The following is a 26,557-nucleotide window of genomic DNA, read 5'->3' as shown; positions in this document are numbered from 1 at the left end:
AATGGCGCATATGTAACCCAGCCATCCACATGATGGAAAAATAAATGTGATTCATCAGACCAGGTTACTTTCTTCTATTGCTCCATGGTCCAGTTCTGGCGCTCAAGTGACCACTGAAGTTACTTTAGGCAGTGGTCAGGAATAAGCATGGGCACTATGACCAGTCTGTGGCTATGCAGCAAGCTGCGATGCACCATTTGTTCTGACACCTTCCTATCATAGCCAGCATGAAATTTTTCGCAATTTGTGCTGCAGTAGTTCTGATGTGGGTTTGGATCAGATGGGCTAACCTTCACTCCCCACATGTATCAATGAGCCTTGGACACCCATGACCACGTCAATGGTTACCTTTCCTTGGACTACTATTGGTAGGTACTAAATACTGCATGCCGGGAAAACCCCACAAGACCTGCCATTTTGTCGCTCTGATCCTTACACTTGCCTATTTTTCCTGCATCCAACACATCAACTTCAAGAACTGACTGTTCACTTGCTGCCTATAATATCCCACCCCATGACAGGTGCCATTGCAACAAGATAATCAATGTTATTCACTTCAGTGTTTTTAATGTTGTGGCTGATCAGTGTAGAGAGAGAGATTGTTCAAAGACTTTATTATTTAAAAAACATCAATGTTACATTGTCCTTTATCAAGACACATAAAACACCACATACAACTCCACTATATAATCCCTGTTCACTCCCCCCTGCTCCCAAGCAGCTGTAATCATATAATGGCAAAATGGAACGTGAAACACCAATACAAAACAGCTAATAACAGAAAGGTGTGTCCAGAGCGCTTGGTCTGCTATGAGAAACATCAACTACATAACACTATACAGAATGAAAAGTGAACTGCAGAAAGCAAAACACTATGGCTTCATGTCAGACAGAAAGAATGGCTGTAGAATTGGTTACCTAGCAACCGAAGACTCCGCTCAAGATAAAAAAATGGAAAAAAAAGAAGTCTCATTAAGGGCGTAATATTGCTCAAGGTTAAGCAACCACTGTACACAATCTGACATGCCACACTGAACAGATTGCAAAAGTATAAAAAGGACATAATTGAGGATAGCCAGGGAATAAATGATCAGTGTGGGAATAAGCAGATGCAGAACAGACAAGAAAAATAATCCAGTTTGTTTAAATCCTTCCAAGACAGTATTCTCTTTTGACTTAGCGATTGACTGGTTTAAGATTACCTAAAAAAACAAGTCTATTGTGGTGTAACATAAGCACCACTCCCAGGTAGGTTATATACTTTCAGGCCCAATGAAAAGGTAAGTCCTATCACCAGACCTGTCTTATCTGGCCAAACATTGACAGTGTTTCATCAATATTTATGGTAAACTCTGAAAACAAAAAGTCTATTAATTAATTCAAAGTAAATAAAATGAGGCTGTCCAAAAACGTTGCACTTTTGAGCCCTCCATTTTCTGTTTTGATACCTGGAAATTATGTAAGTGTCAAATGTCTGATTAAGTTCAAGGGTGAGAGGGGGCATTTCTGCCTCATCCTTCGCTGCAGCGCAAAGGTTTTGGAATTTACTTTTTACCATTATATTCTATAGAAAATAGGTCTATGATAGTAACAGGTTTTTGAAGACTGGACCAAAGTGCTAGAATGGTTGCAAATGCAGGTGGAGATTAATTTGGAGTATTATCGCTTGCATCAGCTTACTGCGCGCACACACCATTTCCGGGTTCAAGGACTCCAAAATGGAGATTGTGCCCAATTGGTCCCCACACCAGTATTACTGGCTGTGTTTCCTCTGTGAAGCATTACTGGACACTATTGTTTTTCCCACCAAGAAACATTTAGCAAGGCTTCCCTTTGAAGGTTTTCCACTCTTTGGTGATAAACTAGACCAGGGGTGTCCAACCTTTTAGCCTCCCTGGGCCACATTGGAAGACGACGAGTTGGTTTGGGCCGCACATAAAATACACTAACAATAACGATAGCTGATCATCCAAAAAAAACATAGAAAACATAGTTAACATACATATATATATATATATATATATACACATACACACGAGAAAAAAAGTGATGTATATATAGATCACTTTTTTTTCAAATCCCCCTATACTTACCTTTCAATCGCTCTGTTCAAAAAATCCTCTCTATTTATTATACTATAATCACTTTTTGTATTGTTTCGATGCAATATCAATAAAGTGCATTTAAGCCAGGCATTGTATATCAGGGTGCCCTGATCAGGCCTGCGGTACCTGACATATACATCACTGTGACCCCAAATTGTGACCTGTTTTGCTAATTACACCACTATGTTAGTTAAGGGATAACAACTTATAATGGGCCAAAGAGAATAATATATAATGCCCCATTAGTATTACAAGTAGAAGTATGTAGCAGGGAGATAAGGTCCATGATGCTCCAGGACCAGGTGACTTTTATTCACTGGTCAGCGTCCCTTGAAATAATAAAAAAAATCCCCCTTAACTTACCTTTTAATCGGCTTGTTCTCATGTCCTCTTCTCTTTTCTCCAATTCTGTGCTGCTGATTGTTCTTCTAGCGCGGGTGACTCCTCTGTGCTGCACTCCGCAATGGATGTTGGGGGTGTGATGACATCACGCCCGACATTCACTGCGAGCACCGCACGGAGGAGGAGACAAGGGAGGGAGCCGGAGTACCAGCTGACGTGACCACGTGACTGCAAGGTAAGTATTTTCTTTTCTATTTTTTTGCAGGATTTTTTTTTTCCATTAACAGTGCTGCCCCCTTGCCACAACCAAAACTCCTTCTGGGCCACATTTACAGGCGTGCTGGGCCGCATGCAGCCCGCGGGTTGGACAACCCTGAACTAGACGCTATGAACCTGAAGATCACTGGGGGTAAATCCCACCATTTGCCACAAGATCGAAAGGCAAGAGGTTTCACTTCCCATTGGAAGCAAAGAGCTATAGGCCTGAAAGGCAAAACATTGGGCGAGGTGGTGCCAGTGGACCGAAACAGCCTTTTTGGGCTTTCAGAACTATAGAACAGAAGAGGCCAGGACAGAAGACCTCAATTAATATCGCATGACACAATACACATTAAATAAAGTGGGTGAGATGATTGCAGGGGCTATGGAGAAATTTAGACACACTTAGATGCTTTCAGTTCAAGATATTGTCAACAGGGTAAACAAGAGTGAATTCCATTATGTTACCAGATTAAATATTTTCACCAAATACCAATTTCAATTCAGTAGAATTGGAAGCCCCACATATCAATCTGCAAATGTTACAGAAGGCGATGGTAAATTTACATTGTTCCACTAGTCCAGAAGGCCACAGGCATTTATTCCAGTCTCTTCCCGATGACGAAACACTTAGGGTTTTCAAACCCTCCTGGTTCTGAGCCAACGGAATCCGTTTATTAACGCAAATTCATATGAAGTCTAAAAATTCTATTCTCACTTCAAAAGACAAAGGGGAATTCCATAGATCTTCAGGGTACTTATTTTCATATCCCTGTGGAACACCATTTATTCTGCAGGTTCTGGGTCATCATTCCAATTTACCTGTCTTCCCTATAGTCTTGCTACAACCACAAAGACCTTCATCAAGGTATTATTTACCCTTGTAGCAGAATTTAGAAAGCAAGGGATCACTCGTTGGTCTTCTCTAGACAACATCCTAGTGTCAGGGACGCTAGAACACATCATTTAAATCAAAACAGCCCAGATAATATAATTTCTGCAAGTACACGACTGGATCATAAATATGGAGAGGAGTCATCTGTGCCCTCTCAGCAGCTAAAGATCCTTGGTGTTCTGACTCTGTACGAGACAGTATGTCTTAACCAGAAAAAAGGCTTTCTTATCTGCCATCAAATTCTATGTTTTAACTTCTATCTATAATCGACAAGGCAGTAGTGAAAGCTAATCCTGCTTTACTACCTAAAGTAGTTTCCACCTTATCAGAAAATTATACTTGCATCCCTCTGTCTACAACCAGCTAAAGACAAAGAGAAAAAGCTACATTGGGCCTAGCCAGAGCAATCTCTGTCTATCTGTCTACAACAAAGTAGTAAGACTAGTTCTTTGTCAGTCGTTCATGGGCTTGTATGGAGCAGGCATCAACAGTGTATCTCTGCAAAGCAATGGGGTGGTCAAATATTCCCATCTTCGCAAAGTATTATCTGTTGAAAGTGACATCTTTTACTGATATCCAGGTTGTGAGAAAAATTCTTCAGGCAGTCACAAAAATGAAAGTTGAAATTATGCATTACTAGCATTGATTGGTTTTAGAGCCACTTTTCTTGTCACACATTGCTTGTGTATGCCACATTTTGTAGGCTGCCATGGATAATTAAAGAGTAAATAAGCAAGTATATTTACCAATAAATCATTTTCCTCTAAATATTCCATGGTAGCATAGTAATCCTTTACAAGTTGTCAGTTAATTATTTTCAGGGCCAGCTTGTGAGGTTACTACAAGAGGTCAAGGAGGAGGAGGAGCTGCACAACATACCATTCAAAAGGATTTTTCAGTAAATATCATTTGCTTATATATGTAGTTGCCTAATCCAAAATCAGCCTCTCTTTAGTCTAAAGTTTTGGCTTACTGTAAAAACTGTATTCCATCTCTTTAATTGTCCTGACCTGCTGTGTAGAGTGCTTTATAGTATTGCATAATTGTGCCACATATAGCAATAGTATAAGTTACTTTGTATTGTCCCAGTGTACGGAAATGACCAAAGTTGTTTTCTGAGGCCCTAACTAGGGTTGGCTAATAATTTGTCTGATTTATTGCCCCACCTATGGAATTTATTTGAAATTAGTGTTGGCTGAGGTTTTTTTAATGAGTAAAGTATCATATATATATTTTTGCTTTAAAGTAGCTGGCCTTAGAAGTTGCATTATATAACATTTTGTGCTGCTGATAAGCTTTGGTATTTGCAGTGCCAGAAATGTTTCTGGTAAATGTTTTGCTTTTGCTATGTATGTAGAATGTGATGCGACCCCTCAACACAACATTGGAGGTATCACAATATAATGTGTCACATGTACATGGGCTATATCAAGATCTACAAAGTTGTACCATGTAGATTGAAAGTGATGATTGATAAAATGATTGATAATGATAGTCATACAGTTTGTTTTTTTCAGGCTGCTCAGAGATGCAACTGTCCATCAGAAAAATTAAATGATTTGTTATCAAAGTCAGTAGCGGTCATATGCACAAAAATAGCCAAAGGTTGAAGTTTTTCAGGGCACAGTATTGGCAATAACAGGATCAGTCTGATCTGCGGATCTCGAGAAGATGGTCTGCAGGAAATTGAATTATCCCTCTGGACGAAAGGCGGTGTTGATTTGATCCCCAGAGTATTCCTCGGTCCCATAGATAGGAAATCCGGAGAAAATAGTTAATTTAAATTAAGTAGTCAGTAAATGCTGAAAATAATAAGTAGACAAATTCAGTAACAAGTTTATAATTTGTGATACTGACATAAATAATTAATTAGGCTGCAGGTGTTCCCTCTCCAGGTAAGTAGTCAGGAGGGAAAACAGATAAGACAGACATTCCCTGTTTCAAGGAATAAAAGGCTTCAGAGAATCAAAATTAAATCAGAATAAGACCAATATTGTGAAACATAATGATCAATGCACAATTCTGCTTAGCAAAAAAAGAGCAGATGAATAAATCCATATGGAATACAGGAAAAAAAAATTGCAATGGCAGCTAATTTTTTTTTGTTTAGATAACCCATGATAGGTATGTTCAGAGTGTCAGTAAAATATTCGTGTACACTAAGAAATGTAATGGTGAACGGGTCTGCGCACTTAAACGGCGCTTTCATTGACTTGGTTTATTTTAATTTTCCAGAAATGTGCCTAAATCAAAAACAAGGTTTAAACTCTTTGGAGAGAGGATCCCTAGATCAAGTTTAGTATAAAAGTTTGTTTTGAACACTGGAATCCAGTGTATACAATTTTTCAAAGGAGTACATATATATACACTAGAATAAAAGGTGCCATGGCCCAGGGCATCACGGTACCAGCAACCTGTAAATAATTGCATTCATGAAAAGTATTTATATTTCAAAGTAAATCCCAGCAATATTAAGAAATAATGTAAAGGTAGACCAGTATATAGCGGATTCTCAAACAGAAATTTTTCAATAGCAGATACACGTTCCTTAATGTTATTAATGGTATATAAATGTTAATGTGAGAATTAGCTAACATAGTCAGCAGGTAATATTATCTGAAAATAATAAAGGAAAATGAAAAAATACTTGGTCGAAGCACCTTTAGCTGTAATTACAATAGTGAGTCTATTTTAGTAAGTACCTGCCGTTTTCATTTTGTATTTAGGCCACTTTAGTGTGGTTTTGGATCATTATCCTGCTGAAATATTCACTATCTGCCAAGTCATTAGTCACTTGAAGATTGCAGCAGGTTTTCTTTCCAGAACTGTATATAGCTTGCTCCAAACATTTTTGGGCTGCTTACATGCGCAGAGGTGCTGCAGTAGCATCACGTGCTGCAAAAATGAGTGAGGTTTTAATAGCTGTAAATGATAATGATAATGTGGGCATAAAAACAGCACGCAAGGCTACTATGGAAACTCTTGGCTAATTAATTCAGCCTCCGTCTTCTACGTTGAGAGTTTTTCAAGTAACTGGAGCACAGAAGCATTCCCATAGCATTAAGTTCCCAGTAAGTTCTTGGCACGATGGGCAATATAAGGCTTGCACCAAAGATAGCACCTAGCGCTGAGGCCAAAAGGTTAAATATCGGCATCACTGGACTACAGCATTTCGTCCCTTTGGTATGTTGGGATCACATTTTTTGGCAACTTCTAGACAAGATTTAATTTGAAAATATGAACACAATTACTCAGGACAAAAAAGGAAGCAAAACTCAAGCAACTCAGAAAAATATGCAGTATTAGTCCCCAAAGTCCTATTGCTCTACCATGAGTATAGCGAGTTCTAGTAGTGATGATTTTAAGATTCATGTATCTACAAACAACAGGGTGTGCATTTTCTTTCACAGAACAATTTGAAAAGTAAAGTAATAGCTCTCCAAAGACAAGTCATATATAAAACCGAGGTGTTATGTGGGAGAGTTTACTATAACAGAAAACACAAATCAGGTAGGCAACAGTTTTATAGACTATGTGAATATTATATTAATGCTTCAGAGAAGTACGAATTTAAAAAAAAAAAAAAAAAAAAGGGTAATGGGGCAAAACAAGCAAATAAACTGTAGTCAGATTTTACATTACTCAACTGTTTGCCCTCATGTAGGAAGAGGGATGTGAACCACATTCTATACAGGTTTGACATCACAATTCTCCTACATAAGTTTCACAAGAGCCATGACTGCCAGCTTTGGCATTGGAGGTTACCATGCAGCTTGAAGTATCCAATTCCCATTTTCCTGCTTACATCACAAGCCTACCCCTCACATGCACCCTGTTCTCAAAAACATAATCACATAAATAGACCAAACACTGCCTCCCACAATATCCTTAAACTAAGAATTGAATGCTGTATAGAATTAATTGTAAATTACCGTGGCATATTTTAAAAGAAAAAAATAAGGCATATAATTGATTATCCTTTTTATTCTACTCAGTGTGTTTTTTTTAAGTAGTTAAGTAATTACTTTTATCCCACATATGTCACTGTTGCAGTTGCTGTCTATTTAAAGCATTTGGCCAACAGTATGCCTTATATAACGGATGCAGTGAGATCTACAGACTAAATGTTTCACAAGGTTGTTGAAAGCCTTTGACTACCCTTGCAACAGTTATTCAGACTAGCACTAGAACATCTGTATTTTTTCCTTACAGTGTTCGTACCTTAACTTGAATTGAGATTGTATAGCTGATCTATCCATAAAAACAGTGATAGAACCTTGCACATGAATAAAGGTAAGGGTGTAAATTCTGAACATTACTGTAAAGAAAATGCTTACATAATCCAGTAAAGCGATAACAATAACTTTAGCATTTAACGTTTGTTTAAGGTGAGAAACAAGTCACAGAACCATTGTGATTGGCAACTTTCTTATGCTGCAAATGAGAAAATAGACAGTGACATTTACCAGTTTTTCAAGTAGGCAAGAAAACAAGTAGACAACTTTTAAAGAATGCCCAATTTACTCATAAGTATAACAAAATATGGTTGTAACATTAGTGATGCATTTGGTTAACAAAAAACATTGTATAATTTACATATGAAGTTACTTCAAAAATAAACAGTTTTTTTCCAGCAAACATCTGTATTTCCACACTATGTAGAACACAATTTAATTACATTATTATACCTTACAGCAGAATTTTATTTTTTGCAGCTATCTGAACAATCGAGATAAAAAACCCCAAACCTAACACTGTCAATGTAGTCATTTTCAACAATTTACACCATCTCCAACTTTGCCGATTGACCAATGGCGGCACACGGCAGGGGTTGTTCCTTTGGCCATGCTGAAACTGACAGAAGTGTGAAGAAATTAATGTGACTATAAAGCACTGTAAAAACACAATATCATAACAGAAGGGAAATGCACCATCCCCAACAATCAAAAACATACAATGTTTAGTTAAGTTTAGAGTAATACATTGTTCTTCTGAATGCATTTTATGAATCCTTATATACAGTATACTATGTGTTTTACATACGTAGACACACACATCTTACCAAGAAAATATCAAAGCGCTAAAATATAGTCACTTAGTAAGGTTTTACTGAACCACAAACGACAAGTATGGCCTACGTGCGTCAAGGCATTTAGTCTACAAATGTCTGGTACTGTGCAGAAAACATGCAGCTTATGCACCAGTCTTCCACAAGAAAGTCACTCAACTGTTGCCTGGTTGATGATGGTAGAAAAAACACTGTCTCAGACATCTTTCCAAAGTAGCTTATAAATGCTCGATTTAGTCCAGATCTGTTGTGTGAGATGGTCATGACATTTGGTTAACAATATTATTCTCATCAAACCATGGGGCAACCACACATACTCTGAGTATGGGGGCGAGGGGAAAGGCCCTGTTATTCTAGAAGACACCCCTCCTGTTAGAAAAGAAATGTAGTAACATGGGATGAAGACGATCACTTATAAGGCACAGTCGATGCCTATCACCATTTAAATGTAGTAAAGGAATAACTACGCAAACCATACAAGGAAATGCACCCCACAACATTACAAAAAACAAGCACTCAGGGATGTAACTCTTTAGTTTGTTGTCACATTCGCATTTGTCTGCTTGTCAAGAAGAATGATTCATCTGACCATGTCACCTTCCTCCATTGCTCACTAGTACATTGCCCGTGTTCTTTGCACTACTGAACTTGCAAATGTACATTGCTAGGCGAGACGAGCGGTTTATGCACTGCAACCAGACTAAACTATAATACTCTGTTCAGTACTTACAGTACAGATTTGATAAAATGGGCTACTCACACCACAGGTTGAAATTTGCTGTTAATTGATCTGCACGCACCTGTCTGTTTTGCCTTCCACACACCATTGCCCTTTGATGCTATTTTTCCCCTTGGGGTTCAATGCTGAAATCAACATGCTAATGTTTTATGAGCAGTTATGTCTAATCTGAACTGTCTTGGTTACTGAAAATTCTGCAAAAGCACGCCAACAGTTCCCTATTTTCAAATCAGAGGTCTCGTCTTGCAACCATAATTATAAGCAACCAGAGAATTCTAGCATTTTATACATGACCATGCTGGGATGTCATTTGCTTAATAAACGGCGTCCTTTATTTACTTATGATACCCCAAGGGGTCCCTCATTCGCCTAGGTATTTTCATAATTTTTTTTTTTACATTAAGTGATATTGTATGATTATTCACCCTTTGGACAAGTACACACACTAGGATTGAGGTCATGTGGATCTTTGTTTTTACAGTAAAAGAAAAAAGGGACATGTTCATGTAAAAAACTAAATACTATTATGATCACAAAATGTTACTGCGTTCAGACCCATTTATCAAGAAAAAAATATGACAAACCTCGTTTTGATTATGTCTTAGCCACCAACCCATTTCTAAAAGGAGTCCTCATGTACAAATTAACATGCTTTATATTAACAACCTCCAGCCTTACTGACTGAACATATAAGTATCCTTCAATGTTACATCCTCCTCTTCTACTTAATGCTGGTATTCCTCAAGATTCAACGATATCCATACTATTCTCTTCTCACCTCCTCTCTTGGTCAACTGAAACACGCTTGGCGCCCATTACCTCAATAAGTTAATCTATCCACTACGCGGCTCACTCCTTACCATCTAGCCACAGAGAGAGAGACATTTAGCCTCTTCCCTCCTTCTCCAATACATTTCTCAAACTCTCACATTTGGAATGAGCCTTCACAGCAAACAACTTGTGTCTTTCTTGCTCATTTTTTGGAAGCCATTCGGACCATGGCATTCTATAGCCTACTAGTTTTATACTTTTTCTTAATGTCTGTTCACGTTTAACTTTAATTAAACAGTGACACGTACTAATATTTTTACATACTGTATAATAGTAAACAAAATGTCACATCTCAGATCTGTCCAAAATATTGAAACAATATGTCTTTTCATATTGGATTCATCTGTATTTCAGGCAGTCTTTACATCAATTTCAATATGCACGTAATATTTGGCACTCAGTCTTACTCATTTACACGGAACATTCCTTTAGTCTTTACAGTCCAGTCAAAAAACAGCATTACCATACATAATTTATCTCCATTTCAGTCAAAATGTTCCTTGGGATTGGCAATCCAATAATTTTGATACCAGGACACTTAGGCAACCTGCCATCCCAGTCTATATACTATATATATATATATATATATATATATATATATATATATATATATATATATATATATATATATATAAAATTTATTTTTTTTGAGAGTCTATTCCACAATAATTCTGCTAATACGGATACATTAGGAGTCTGAAACCTGTAAAAAGTTCAATGTTGCATAATTCCAGTGTGAAAAACTAGACTGTACAGTGAAAACTAGGACAAATAAAGAGCCCTTTCCTGGTATTGAAATATCTCCTTAATTTTCCCCTCCTTAGCATTGGCGGCCTCTATTCACAGGATCATTGTTATTTATGCAAAATCTGGCCTGACTGATCACAAAAGGATGTTTATGCTATTAAATAAAAAAAAGGGGAAAAAGATGTCTCACATCGTAAATCTCTTGTAAGTGGAAATGACCGCTAATCCGTTTAGCAGAGGTAGGAGATCATGGCACCTGGCAGCACTTTTGATTATAGGCTGTAGTGGCAGCCAATCCATTTACTTCCCAATTACCAACATTGCATTCAGAAAAAATAAAACTACTACAGTACTTCTTTTGCTTTAATATAGCAAATTTACTATTTTATCAACTCAGTGTCAAACCATAAAGAAAGTCCCACATCTTCATTTCATACAGTGTTCCCAAAATTCTATGCAGCTATTTATGGGACTGAAACATATAATAAACCCATACAATGCATTGCTACTGCACCGTGGCTTAAATGTCTGGTTAATGATGTGACCAACAAGATTTTTTTTCTTCCTTTTAAAAACACCTCCCTACAGTAAGTTTACCTGTACATACAGTATAGGTTAAGATTATACTGTATTTCTCTTTTATTGTCGTCATTCCTTTGTGAAATTCTATGACCTGACTGTATAAGTATATTTTAAAACATCCAAACTCTGTTTGTCATGCAGCCATAGTTTCCCTTCTATATTAGAGGTTTTATACCAAACATTGTTCAGCATTTGCTGTAGGTGGTACTGGAAGTGCTGACAAACCACAAACTATGTTTGAGACAGAGTGTGACAGAACACTTCATGACCAATTACATGGGCTGAAATGTACCAATAAACAAAAAACACAAAGTTAAAGAAGCATGGACAGCTTGTAAGTATTTCATTAGTTTACACAGCAAAAACTATTCTCCTAATATCTGTGTTTTAATATTCTGAGACCTACTAGGAGGTTAATAATAGTGCAGAGAGATATAATAACAAATATTACCCAGAACTGCCAACTGGATAGGTCCTGAGTTTTTGAGCGAATGCTTTAATACTTTGTGTTAGTTCCTTCCCTCCTCCAATCTGCCAGAATGATTTCCAGATGGGGAAGGAGGAAGAGTACTGTAGGCAGCACTTTCATGGATGTAGTGCTGACTGTTACAGGCCTGACATAAGAGGGTGTCTGCTGCCTTTTAACTGCGGTGACCATTGGATGCAGCAGTGAGGAGGTAGTTGGTGAAGTAATGTAGTAAATGAATGGGGGCTAACGAGGTTAACAGAAAAGTGGGGGTTGAGAAAAGGTAATAGACTATAAAGGAGGTAAGGAAGACCTGTAATGATCGTAGTATGAAAAATTAACGCTAAAGAAATGGATAGTGAAGCTGCTGGCAGATACTGGAGCAGCAGAAGACACTGGCTGGGAATGAGTAAGGTGCCACATTTGTTACTGCCCATTATTACTACCACTACAGGGTGTCCGACCTTTTTTGATGGGCATACGGCTGGGCATTATTGCCACTAATGGCAATTTTATTATGAATGAGTGGCAACTATTAGGTATCTTGCTGGGTGTTCGTAGCAATTATTGGGTATCGTACTGTGCATTAGATTACTGACATCTTACTGTTCATATCATTACTGTTACAACTGGACATATTGCTAGGCATTACTTTTACTGATGGGCTTTTTTGTGCATTACTGCTACTAATAAACAAGTTCTGGGGCCTTACTGCTCTAAATGGCCATCTTGGAGGATGCTGCTGATGTTACAGATGGAAATTACTACTACTGGTCATCTTTGGGATTCATCATGTGCTTGGGAATTATGAGTGTTATATTATAAGTTATAATGATTGAAAAATAAAGGTGATGGGGAATACTTCACACCAGAAAGGTGTCCCTGCATATGTTTTTTCAAATGTTGGCAACTTCATTACAGTTATAAGCCAACACACACAAATATTTACCTATAAATAAAGCATTAGTGAGTGAATCATATAGGTCAGGGAAGTCAAACTCACAGCCTCAAAAGCATATATTTTGTGGCCCATAGAACGCTGTCAGCAAGGCAGCGGGATGCCAAGCCTGAGAGGCGCCCCCCCCCATCTTCCATCCTCCGCTTCTCCAGCGCCACCTCCTCCCATTTTATTGAATGTCGGGCGTGACGTCATCATGCATGACATTTGCAGTGCGGATCTCCCAGAGAGGAGAAGAAAGAAGGCAATAGAAAAGTAAGTGAAGGGGAGAAAAAGAAACATGATGGTTACAGTATGAATTAGGGGAGACACAAAAGGGAGCAAAAGCAGCAGGAAGGGCACAGTATGAAAGAGGGGCAGGGGCGGATTGGCCATAGACCTTAGTGAAGTCTGACTTCACTTCCTGTCTGCCTGATTTGAGGAGAGAAGCCTGCCAGAACAACTGAAGGCAAGTGAGGGGGGCTGCCAATACTATACTATACTAAGGAGGGGGCTGCCAACACTATACTATACTAAGGAGGGGGGGGTCAGGCTGCCAATAGTATACTATACTAAGGGGGACGACGACTGCCTATACTATACTAAGGGGGGGCTGTCTATACTATACTATGGGGGGGCTGCCTATACTATGCTAAGGGGGGCTGCCTATACTATACAAAAGGAAGATGGGGCAACTGCCTATATACTATAGAAAGGTGGGGGGGGGCCTTCCTATATAATATAGGAAGGTGGGGGGGACTGCCTATGTACTATACTATAGGAAGGTGGGGGGGCTGCCTATATATTATAGGAAGGTGGGGGGATACCTATACTAAACTATAGGTAGTGTGAAGGACAGTGGGGGGCTAATATAATTTGTGAAGGAAAGGGGGGGTATGTTGCCATGTGTGATATGAGGAAAGGGAGGGGAGCTGTCTTAATAACACATCGGTTGAAGGTAGACTATTACTTTAATGGTTGCGTTTTTTTCAATGTTTGCTATTTTATTTGTGGGGTGATGGTGGGGCAATTTTATTTATTTGTGGGCTATTTCATTAAATAGTGGGGCCTATTAAATTAAGATGGGGTGGCGGGACCTTTAATTTAAAGCTAGTGTGATATGGGGCTATTAATGAATGTGGGGCTGAGTTTGGGAAGGAGAGTTATTCACTAAATGTGAATATGAATTATTTCATGCCGGGGATGGTTGTGGGAATTGGTAATATTAAACGTAAATGCTATACATTTTTTTGCTGGGGTTGATTGGAGGGAAGCAGGTTTACTTATTAAATGTGTATACTATTAATTTACTGTCAGGGCTGGTTGGAGGAAAATAGATCTATTTATCAAATGTGAGTACTATTATTTTAATATTGGGGCTGGAAGGAGGCCTAATTATTTAATGTGGGTGCTATTGATTTAATGCTAGGGCTGATTAGCATTTTCGTGTACCCATTATTCTTTCCAAATAGGGCCTCCAGCATCCAGACAAGCAGCAAGTGATTTAAAAGAACCCAGCAGCCACAGATGGTGGATGTGAAAAGAACAGGTAGAAGAGAGCAGGACAGACTGCCAATTGTCCTGAATCTGATGGGGCAGTCCCGAATTTGGGTGACTGTCTTGCTTAGTCAGGATTTGGTCAGACATCAATGACAGTTAGGAGGTATGTCCAGCTTCACAGTGTACTGCTCGTGAAGGCAGAGGTGCGTGTATGTAACAGTAGTGCACACAGTTTTGCCTGTGTATTTGTCTAAAATGTATCTAAAATGATAATCCTCCTGTCTTAAGTGCCCCCGCACCCACAAAACCTTATTCCAGCTCTGGTGATACTTTAGTGGTTCTTACATTGATTCCATTGCCTCCTTCTACCTTGCATTGGTCCCATTCTCAGATCACTATGTTGAACATATGGCCAGCCCCCATTGCACTGACAATATCATTAATCCTGCCTCCTTTGCACTTTGTATATCACCAGCAAACACTTGTAATAGCTTTTCCCTTTACTTATGCCATTGTCTGTCAACTCTCCATACACTGTTAATTCAACCACCCCCAATCACTGGGCACATTTAGGGCTCATACACATTTGTTGCAAAAGAAGTGTTTTCTTGCAGATGCTATTTCACCTTTGTGATGATCGCACCTGGACAGACATTATAAAGATTATTATTAATGCATTTTTGAAACACACAGTAGACATATTTATATATTATCTATATAGAGAGAGATTTAACTGGTAGTTTGCATCTCATGACGTCAAGGAAACAACAGTGCGTGTGGTGCTCATATGCTACTCTGGCAGACTGATCAAATACGATTGTGCCACCATGTTTTGTAATAGTTAAACTTACTAAACAAATTCAGGTATGTTTCTATGAAGGGAATTTCGGAAGGATGTGTTAGTAGGCAACTAAACAAGTTAGAGCACAGAGGCATAAACCAGTCGCAGATAATGTAAAAGGATTCATGTAATTTTATGACAGGGAACTGACAGCATTTGCCCTGCATTGCTTTAGAGATGACCCACTGTGTGTAAAGTCATCACATCTAGGTTTTCCTAAATGTTACTACAACCAAATTCCAGTAGTTCTAAATCCCGCCTACTTTTGTGTTGGCCCCACCTAGTTATTTTGGTCCCGCCCACATGAGGCCACTTCAATCATTTTTTCCAGGGCAACTTTACGTCTTCCCTCTTCAGGGGTGGATTGGGAACTTAAAGGGGAGCAAAAGCAGCATGAAGGGTGCAGTGTGATGATGAAGGGGGCACAGTGTGATGAAAGGGGGTGGCAAAAATGCATATGAGAAGTTTTCTTCATTTTTCGGCCCACGCAATCTTAGAATTTGTTTATTTGGCCTAATTGGGGTTTTCAGTTTGACATGCCTGTTGTAGGTCAACATATAAAATGTTTAATATTACAGATATTTGTTAGGGTCACAGCAATGACTACAGGAATGTCAAAAAGCGCTTGTAAAATGCAGTTGTAGTCGATCACTGATCCCTATGACAACAGCTCCAATCTATTCACAGCTTAGTCTGCCTTAAAGTCCAATACATCTAAAATAATGCTTGGAGTGTCTCCAGTGTGCTGGACTTTAAGAAATTTTGTGATGTAAACAGGCTTAAGTGGCTGTTATATGGATCAACAATACCTAGGATAACTGCATTTTACAAGCAGACTAGGTTTGGTTAACAAGTTCTCCCATTCTTCAGCTTCTTGCATAATTAAACTACATAGTTTTAACTCAAATACCAGATCATCAATGGGGATTACTACATGCACATTCAAAAGGCCACATTTTTGGAACAAACATGGTAGAGGGTGGGAAAGCAAAGAGTTTCTTCTAAATTCAAATTTTAACATGCCTGCATGAGGTGATCCATGTTCTGGGCAGGTATAAGTATTAACAAGTATTAGAGTGTAAAAACAAAATCAGTAAACAGGAAAATGCTGCCTGTGTTCCAGAGAAACTGAGTGGGGCATTAGCAGGCTCTATATATTCCATCTTTCAAAAGAGGCTCCTGACAATTTCTAACATAAAAAAGCAAAGAAGTTTATTTGTGTGGTGTACTAATTGACAGAAATATATTTTTTGTATTAAACCTAATCTTTATTTTTATTTATTTAAAGCTGATTAATTTAATCTCTCAGAAAAAAACCCAGCAAAATAGAATTAAAAATAAAATACTGCGTAGAAAAATAATTGAGTGATCAAAATATTTCTGGTACATACCCCTTTACATTTTTTTCACATAAATATGATGAGAAACACAATAACACTACTTATATAATTTATTAACTGCAGTATTGATAGGATCAGGGGGCTAGATTATTGCTTTTAATCATCATGACCAATTCCTTGAAGATGGAGTTTTGTGTAGGCCTTTGCACACCGAGTCCTAACCGAAACTCTAATAGCAATTTGTTACAGCATAATATTGCCAGGAATTCACTCACTAATAGTATAGGTGTGGAAGAATTCCAAAAGAAATCAAACTTATGAAAAGATTAATTTGGTTGATTTTGGATGACTTCACATTGACTAGTCCCTAATAAATTACTAGCCTCCTTAACCTGTCATAACTCTTGTAAGTGCATTGTACGGCATAATATATTTAAATTAGGGGTGAGAGTGAGTTACTCTAAACCGTCACAATCTGCTATAAATTTGGTAGAAAGTATCAATGTTTCAATTAGGACTAAAAGTTTGAAAATAACGAAATCAAACACTGCAACAAGGAATTTGTCTATTTTCTAGCACCCTGTTCCCATCAATACTGCATTGAAGAAATGACATAAGAGGAGTTATTGATTTTCTCTTATAGCTATAGGGGAAGATTGAAAGGGGTATATGATCTTTAATTTTATCTATATTTCACTGGTTTTTAATAAGACCTTGTGTTATGCAATTAATTGGTTTTACATAACTAGGAATGAAGATGCATTTTTACACAATATCTTTCTGTCCATCAGTTGACTGCCCAAATCAATTTCTTTGCTCTTTATGTTGGGAATTGGTCTAAAATAAAGTTTAGTGGTAGGTAGCACCTCTCTGAAGATATGATGAATGGGTTCACTGCTCAGGGAGTAGACATCTATTATTGAGAATGGTGTGAGAGACAGTACATTGCAAATACTCTTTTACTTAGGTTGTACTATTGATGTTAGGTTGTTACAAACCTCAGGATAGGTCCCATTTTATACTACGTATTGCCCCTTCCCCCCCAAAAAAAGCCTACTATATACAGTTCCATGACTTCATCATATGGCCTTGCCCAGATTAACAGGCTCATGTTCCCCATATTCCTATGCAGCCATCTGCTCAGCAAAATATCCCACTACCATCATATACCTCCTTGTTCCAATGTACACAGCTTCATGCCTTGCATTACAACTGTACACCCAAAAAGAGAAGTTGCATCCCCACCAGTTCACTAATCACCTTATACAGAGGTGTGCAGACTAAAGGTCCCATTGCCTACCTCATAGCCCTAAGATTAGCATGTTATCCTATGTCCACCATCTAAAGCCTTAGTCCTTCCCTCAATATACAGTGCTGCACTAGCCTCCTTCATCCCCCTCCCACATTACCTTATGTTTCATGCTTGTGTCAGTGGTGGTTATTATTCTCTCCACATAAGCAAGAAAATGAATTGCTTGCTAGTGTGGAGAGCCAATGGAGAGGAAGCTAATGAAATCACAGAGCTTCTCTCCAATGAAAATCACATGTGTAGTGTAACCACATAAGTATTATAGCAGCAACAGTTGTTTCAACTAAAGAAACTGCTAGTTGCTGTAAGAAGAGAGTTATGCCAAAGTGGTGCTGCCCATCATGTTGAAGGCCACAGCAAATGGTCTATCGGGCCACCCTTTAGACAGTGCTGATTTAAGTTAAGACTAAATATGATCAAAAAGGCATTTTGTCTAATGACACCGGCGATTGGCTAAAGTTTAGTGTGGTATACTTGTCCACTGGAATTAATCACGATCACGGAAGACTGTTTTTGGAATAACACAATTGGGTAGGAAGAATTGTGCTTGATACGCAAGTACTTTAATGTGCATTCACACGGTTATATTACACTATTGTTTTTTTTTAAATTATTTTTCTTCATGTATATTGTGTTCCATCACGTATGGACATTTGGAGCTAAGACCGGTTGAAGGGTTATCCAGGATTTATGATATACAAATAAGTTGTTTATTATTTTATATATGGTACACATTTTGTACACAGATGTGATAGAGCACTTGTTTGTTGGAACTGCACTACTCCTTTTTAGATTCTATTTCCTGTATGAACAAGCAGAACTCTGAAGGATAGCAGCTTTATGATAAAAACTTGTTTTTGAATTTCAGGAAAGGACTAACCAGGAAATTATTATTATTAATATTATTAACCTTTATTTATAAGGCGCCACAAGGTTTCTATAACTACGCACATATTACAAACAATAGACCTTACAGGGTAAACAACACAGAACAATAAACAAGTACTACTAAGACTCCAAAGGCTTCAAGCAAGACCAGTATCAGTGTGGCTGGAGGGGAGCGTACAAGGACAGGGGGAGAGGGAGGTGAGAAGAACAAGCATGAAGAAGGTAAGGTGGATGGCTGGTAGGCTTTGAGGAACAGATGAGTTTTAATTGCCCGTTTGAAGGTTTATAGACTAAGGGACAATCGGATTGAGCGAGGGAGGTCATTCCAGTGGAGGGGGGAGTCCGGGAGAATACTTGAATTCTGGCATGTAATGAGGTGATCAGAGTGGAAGAGAGGTGACGGTCATTGGCCGATCGCACGGAACGGACAGGAGTATGAATGGAGAGGAGATTGGGGATATAAGGGGCAGTGGAGTGACAGAGGGCCTTGTAAGTGAGAGTGAGGCATTTGAAAAGGATTCTGTAGGAGAAAGGGAGCCAGTGTAAGGCAAGACAGCGAGGGGAGGCAAAGGAAGATCATCTTGAAAGAAGTTAAGTCTCTTAGCCATGTTGAGTATAGAACCAAGGGAGTGAAGTGTGAGTAAGGGAGGCCAGAGAGGAGAAGGTTACAATAACCAAGATGGAAAATGAAGAATGCATGGATAATGGTTTTGGTGACATCCTGAGAGAGGAAGGGCTGGATGTGGGCGATATTATGTAGTTGGACGCGATAGATTTGTGCAAGAGAGAGGAAGGAGTCAAGGGTGACACACAGACAGTGGAGTTGTGGAACAGAAGAGATGGTGGTGTTGTTAACAGTGATTGAGAGATTAAGGTGGGATGAAGATTTAGAAGAAGGGATAACAAAGGAGTTCAGTTTTGGCAATGTTGATTTTAGGAAAGCGTGAGGACATCCAAGAGGAGATGGCGGAAAGGCAATCAGATAAACAAGAGAGAAGGGGGAGGGAAAGGTCAGGAGAGAGATGTAAAGTTGAATGTCATCAGCGTAAAGATGATACTGGAGATCGAAAGAAGTTGTGAGATCACCCAGGAAGGTAATGTTCAGTGAGAAGAGTAGAGCGCCAAGAACAAAAGCCCTGGGGGACTCCTATGGGGAAGGCATACGGAAGAGAAGATGTCAGGAATGGAAACAGAGAAGGAAAGGTTGGACAGGTATTAGGTGAACCATGTGAGGTGTTAAAAGAACTGTACATAAAAGAGAAACTGGCTGCTTTTTAGAGTGGTTTAAAGATTACTGAAGGGATTAGAGCACCAAATACTACACTTTAGTCTAAATATGAACAAATCAAACAATATATAATCAGGAATTTCTGATTCCCTTAAATACAGAATGCAATATAGTGATAAATGCAAAGCTAGCATTTGTCATTATAATTTCATAAGTTGAACGGCTCTCACATAGAGGCAGCAAAGAACAGTATAAGGCACATACCCACATACTAGTAAAAGGTGTGTAAGGCTTTATTGTAGCAAACAGTGAACCACAGCTAAGGATTAAATAAAAAAATTGTGCTAATTTTGTGCTTAGCAATGTATATTTGTTTAAATTAAATGTATGTAATGTAGCAAATCATTTACTGCAATAAACTGTACTCCATCAGTATATCTGCCTACCCTACTATAAATGGCAAACGTGAACCAGAAAGAAACCCTTAACATCCCAGTACACTTGCTAGAAACATATTGTTCTAGTTCACTGTTGATTTAGCCAATTCATTTCTTGAGTGCATTTACTTTAAGGCATATGGAATCTAAAAGCATAAAATCCATACAGCAAGGGATCTGTAAGCCTGCCCAGCACAAGATTCTATAAATCAAGTATCTGAGTTTGTGAATTAGATTCCCGGGTTTTATTATTTTTGGAAATGTTAGTTTAGCTTTGCAGTTTACATTTCCTAAGAAAGAGATGAAAACTTCTTCCGTTACAGCCTGTGTGGGCTTAGTTAATAAATTTTATGCTGCTATTCTTTATATTTATTTTCTTAACCAGAAGGTCATAAGAATGTCTTATTTGCAGCACAATATTTATAACCTCCCGTTATCCCTTATGTATTTTTTATACTCACTTCAAATCCAGAAATACAGGATGCTGTGCTGTTCACCTCTCTCACTATTTAACTTCCACATGGCATCATTCAGCAACAGATTCCTTTGTGACACTGGTGCTCAATTTACTGAATCCTATCCTGTCACTTTTTTTCCTCCAGCCCATTACTCAAAGTGACCCTTCTTGACAAGAGCTTGTCATTATGTTGTTGGTTTGGAAGTGAATGATTTGGTGCTAACACCTAGTCCTAACACTCCCACAGTCTCTCTGTCACATCTACACATTTTTCTAATAAATATTACTTTATTGTACATTGGAGTGAACATCTTCACCTTGCTCCTGCAGAAAAAAAAGCCCATGATATCCCCAGCAGGTCGACACAAACCTTATTCAAAAGATTTTGTAGTCTGCAGACTTCTTTATGGAGGTCTGTAACACTTGTGACAATGTCTTCGCACAAAGAAGGCAAATTTTGGGAAGAATCCCACTCCAGGACTACCTATTAAGTAACAACAAAGAAGGTAACACGTTAAAAACTATAATGCACCCCATATATAAAACAGCCTTAGTTTTATTTATACTTCCATAAGCTTAGTTTAACATAGTATAAGTGCAGTATAACTCGGGGCAGCTTAAGCCGCTCAATTCTGTATGTTTCATATTTGCACTTTTATGGATGAGAAAGAAGCTATGTTTTTCCGTTCAACTGAGAATGAAAATAAACAATCAAATGACATGAAACGACTGCTAAATTAATTTTAAAACAATTATTCTATTCAATGTTCCTTTTAAGCATGCGACTCCTGATTGCAATAACGGCAATTAGATGGAGACTTCTAGGAGTTTCTGTTTTCCTTTTCAAACTCAAAAGACCTGCAACAGGGACCTTTGTAGCTTGTGCTTAAGGAACTGTCCACATTGAGATGACTTTCATTTATTGGCTGGCACATTTTTTTCTGCAAATGTTACAAAAATGTGCAACATTACTGTACACTATGTAGATTCAGATGGGGAGTCAAATGTATGGTGAGGATAAGGGAATTTTATAATTCAGAAAAGACAGCGAAAGCTGCTACCAAGGCTGTGGATGAAAACACCATTAAACAGTGGCAAATTATTTACTTTTTTGATCTTTCTGTTTTTTGGAACTTTCTGAATAACTGGTTGCTGAATAAGAGTTCCCATACTAAATCTGGAATTACTTATGTAGTTAAAAAGAATAAAATTTGGCATAGCAATGTGCTGACTTTTTCTTCACATAATCTTCCATCTTGCGGGCCTAGAGGACAGTATAGTAAGAGTAAAGGTCACGTTTATACTTTTGTATTACCAGAAGTGAAAAAAACATTTAAAGCATGCAGACTTTAGACACATTTCAAGTGTTTTCAATGTTTTTCATAATTTTACTTGACTAATATAGGTGCATGATAAATCATAGAATTATACTCACAATGAATTTATTTTCCTTGAAGTAATCCATGGTAGTCCATACAATGGGTTAACCCCCTAATCAACTATGTAGAGACAGAAAAAAGAAACAAAACTGAGGGGTATATAAGGTGACTCGTTCTCCACTCAGATGTTTGTGATACTTCACAAGCTGTCTTACGAAAACATAAATATTAGACATGGGCGGAAATATAGGGCTGCCATGGAGAATTTCAAGGAAAAGAAATTAACGGAAAGTATAATTATCTCATTTCCTTGGCATACTCCACGGAGGCCCTTACAGTGGGATGTACTGAAGCAGTGTAAATCACCAAGGTGGTGTTAAAGCTAATGGCTGTTTAGATAAGCTTCTAGAACGGGTAGAGATGTTCACCTATAGCAGCTGACTTTCCCGTAGACCTAGTTTGTTCAGAGGTACTCGGATGCCCCCAGGACTTAGCTCTATAGTAGTAGAAGCTTATCACAAACAAACTGTAGCGGAAGGTGGAGGAAACTGGAATAATGGAGACTAATATTGGGGGCAGGGCATAGGTCAGTAGCAAGCAGGGATAACGAAAAACAGGCCAAAAGGCCAGGGCAGGTTGCAATTGTGGAACTCCAAGATACAGGTAGACGTCAAGGGACACGAGTTCTAGCTAAGTCCAAGGAAAAGCCAAAGGTCACAACGGGCAATCAAATCAGGAAGAGCAGAATATCTACAGGAACAGGAAAGCTGGTTAGCAATTTCTGCAGCACAGGAACGCTATAACCAGCAAGGGAGGCCAAGCCCTCCTTGCCTTAAATACTAGCAGTGGCCAATCAGGATCAAAGCTCCAGTAAAATAATAAGCCCCAGCTGCGGCTGTAGAGAAACAACCCTAATGCGCACCTGCTCAGCTGCACACAAGGTGGGTTGCAGAGTTAATTGACTGAGCGTCCTGGCCGTTAACATGGCGACAGTCTGGACAAAAAAGGCGGAAGTGACATCCCAACTGTTGCTGTCTGGAAGTGCAGACCGCGAGCCGACATGGCTTGTAACACTCCAAAAACATACTGGTAGGTTAATTGACTGGTAACAAATTGACCCTAGTCTGTCTGTCTCTGTTTGTGTGTGGTAATTTAGACTGTAAGCCCCAATGGGGCAGAGACTGATGTGAGTGAGTTCTCTGTACAGTGCTGCGGAATTAGTGGCGCAATATAAATAAATGGTGATGATGATAATAATAGACATTTTTTTATTGCTTAAAAAAAAAAAAAAAAAAGTATTTGAGACAGTCAGTGTATAGTGTGCAAGACCCCTATAAAAATCATATTCCAAAATAATCTGGATACTGCAGACCATAAAATAAAATTTTATAGTAAATAATAAAATAATTATCTTTTTTTGCTTGAAACAGTATATTGACAACTGCTATGTCTCTTAACAGTGACTGTTCAATCTCCATGCCATCAAAAAAAGGGAGTCTGGATTCCGGTGAAGAACTGGACCCTGATGTAGAACACATGACCTACATGGTAGAGGCCAAGGTTGTTCATGAAGAATTCTTCAAGGCACTGCAAAGCATGTGTGGCAAGGCCAAAATGGAAAGATTGCTACTAACTCCACTGCCTCTTTCTTCAGGTTCCTTTATATTGACAAAGCATCTATTAAAAGGTGCCCTATTGTCCCTGTTACAAGAGTAAAACTGGAAAACCTTGGCATTCTGGGCTGTTGTCATGAGATCTATATAGGGAATGTCAAAATTTCTGAACTAGCAACTGATCTCTTCGCATAAGGCTCATTCTCCTGGGTGCATCTGACACTTGCTGAGATTACCTACTATGATATTGCCTGCTACAAGAAGTGCAGAAAGGTACTTCAGACTGTTTTCTGTGCATTATTCACAAAATATTTGCCTTGATCTTGGTTGTTTTATAAACAATCATAATTGCTTGTTTATAAAAGACTCATGTTCTGTTATCAGAAAAGATTTTTAGAGGTTTGTGTCATAGGAAGCCTGAAAACACTGAATTACATGCTAAACTGCAGTAATTTCTAGAACATTCGCTTGCAGATGTTTTTCTTTTTTTTAAGCCATGTGCCTTGTATTTTTTTGGAAGAAAATTAACCCCCCCCCCCCCCCATCCTGTACAGATTTAATCTGTTGTAAGCACTATCCACTCTGGTTCTGAAAGTGTCACAAATGACTTCTTAATCTTGGATGCAGCTACCAGATGAGAGACTGCTTTGTGATCACTAAAAGACTGACCGTGAAGTGTAAAGACTATAGGTTGTGATCCCACTTGGAAAGTAGATCCAGTTTAAGATTTTGCATATACCATCATGCCCGTGGAAGAAGAAAACATCATTAACAGATGGAGACAAGACCTTACTGAAACCCATCACTGAGACTGGAAATGATGTGCCAAAGATTGAACCTTGACAAGCTTTTCCTGTGACAGACATACTTTGTCTTTAACAGTATTTGTCTAAATTCTCAAAATGACTCATGTTGACAACTTAGCCATGCTGCTGTAGGAAAAGAGTCACCTGTGATGTCATGCTTTTGGCAATGTGCTCTGACTGTGGCCATATCAACAAGACATTCTTGTCATAGCAAAGAGTTAGGCCACATTTTCTGAGAGCAGCCATAAGGACTACTAATACTTTGGTGAAGTTCATGGTTGGAATGAAGAGGCCGAATGGAATGCAGGTAAACTGAAAGTAACAATCATGAACAAAGAATTTGAGGATTCGATGGTGCTGTATTTCCTGCAAGTCTATTGATGCTAAAAAATCTCCTTTCATGTGCACTGAGAATGGAGGGGGCAGACTCCAATTGAAAATCTTTTGCACACATATATTGATTGAGCACTAAGTTCAGAACGGTACTGAAAGCTCCTTATGATTAAGTACTAAGAACAGTTTTGAATAGAACACAGTGCCTTCCTGATTTGACGGAACAGGTAAATCACCTTTGCTTTTAACAAAATCTGTATGCTGTCTTTAAGTGCCTGTAACTCCATAAAAGAAGAATGGAGTTTGGGACCTGATGAAATTGTTCTCCTGGGGCAAATTATGAACTTTTATGCTGTAGCCTTTGCAGACTACATATTGTACCTACCGATCCTGAGTAGCGAGTTCCCAGACCTCTGCAAAATTTAAAATGTTGCCCCCTACAGGAACACACAGAGGTTTAACTCGGAGAGTGTTATTGCGCCGATTGCGGTCCTGTCTTGCCTGTTTTAGCTCTAAAAGGCTGAAAGGACTGTCCAAAAGTGTTGTCAAACTGCCTAGAACATGGTTTCCCAGGCCTATAAGTACAAGCATCCTTAGACTGTTGTCTACAGAAAGAATAAGCTAAAAGTCATAACATGTTCCACACATACACGATTATTACATTTTTACTAAACTAACTGAAACAAGACTAAAATAAAACAATCAAATATTTTTTATAGAAAACACCCCTACTAGGGGCATCCTTCAGTTTTTTGGGGGTGGGCTCTTGATCCATTTGTGCAGATGTTTAAAAGCCTTCAAATACTTGTCTTGCAGCCAATACTTGTCATGTAGCCAGCAGCTCAGGAAAATTAGGCATCCAAATGAATTGCAGCAAATATTTATCAGAGTGAAAAACACAACCGAGCAGCGTCCTTTGCCCCCAGTCTGACCTTTTACACTCAGTGACTTCAGACATGCACCCGCTGTTTCTCCGGGCTGCTCTGTGCCCATGCTCTCTCTCAATTTCCAGAAGAACTGATTAAAAGGAACAGTGCAATGAGCAGCAGCTTGTTCCAGATGGCTGAGGGAGCTCCGAGGAGGAGCCACTGGTGCTGTAAGACAAGAAGTGGCACCTTCCAATACCAGCGTGTCAATTTCACAGTACCTGCACTAGCCCTGCTGCTGCTACCATGAGGGCAAACAGGAAGCGTTTCAAAGCCAGACCTGCATGAAAAAGTTAAGCCCACAAAACAAACACAAACCTACACTAATCCTTACTCAGATAAGGCAGAGAGGAAAAGAAAACCACCAGGGAGGAGGAGTTACCTTATATAACCTCTAGGTGGGTTTCTTTTTTCCCCTCGCTCTAGTCAGCCAATTAAGCAGTTAAGGCACTCTAAGGGCTGCCATGGAGTATGCAAAGGAAACACATCAACATATTAGTCTATTGTACCATTCCTTTAACAAAGATTTA

At 38.7% G+C, this 26,557-nt stretch overlaps 1 protein-coding gene across 2 annotated transcripts in view; it reads right to left on the bottom strand.

Annotated features, from left to right (window-relative positions):
- Positions 1-8,102: 8,102 nt before the first annotated feature.
- The window catches only part of ASZ1 (ankyrin repeat, SAM and basic leucine zipper domain containing 1), a 165,297-nt gene continuing 146,842 nt past the window's right edge, over positions 8,103-26,557 (bottom strand). For both annotated transcript variants that reach the window (XM_075208977.1, XM_075208976.1), the window contains exons 12-13: positions 21,341-21,454; positions 8,103-8,454 (exon numbers count right to left, since the gene is read on the bottom strand). In XM_075208977.1, coding sequence (XP_075065078.1) covers positions 8,290-8,454; positions 21,341-21,454 — 279 coding nt within the window. In that variant the 3' untranslated portion in view covers positions 8,103-8,289. The remainder of the gene's footprint in view (positions 8,455-21,340; positions 21,455-26,557) is intronic.

Source organism: Mixophyes fleayi, chromosome 4, assembly GCF_038048845.1.
Source record: "Mixophyes fleayi isolate aMixFle1 chromosome 4, aMixFle1.hap1, whole genome shotgun sequence".
Classification (NCBI taxonomy): domain Eukaryota; kingdom Metazoa; phylum Chordata; class Amphibia; order Anura; family Limnodynastidae; genus Mixophyes; species Mixophyes fleayi.
Note: the sequence above shows the minus strand (reverse complement) of the source record. Positions and strands in the feature narration are given on the sequence as shown.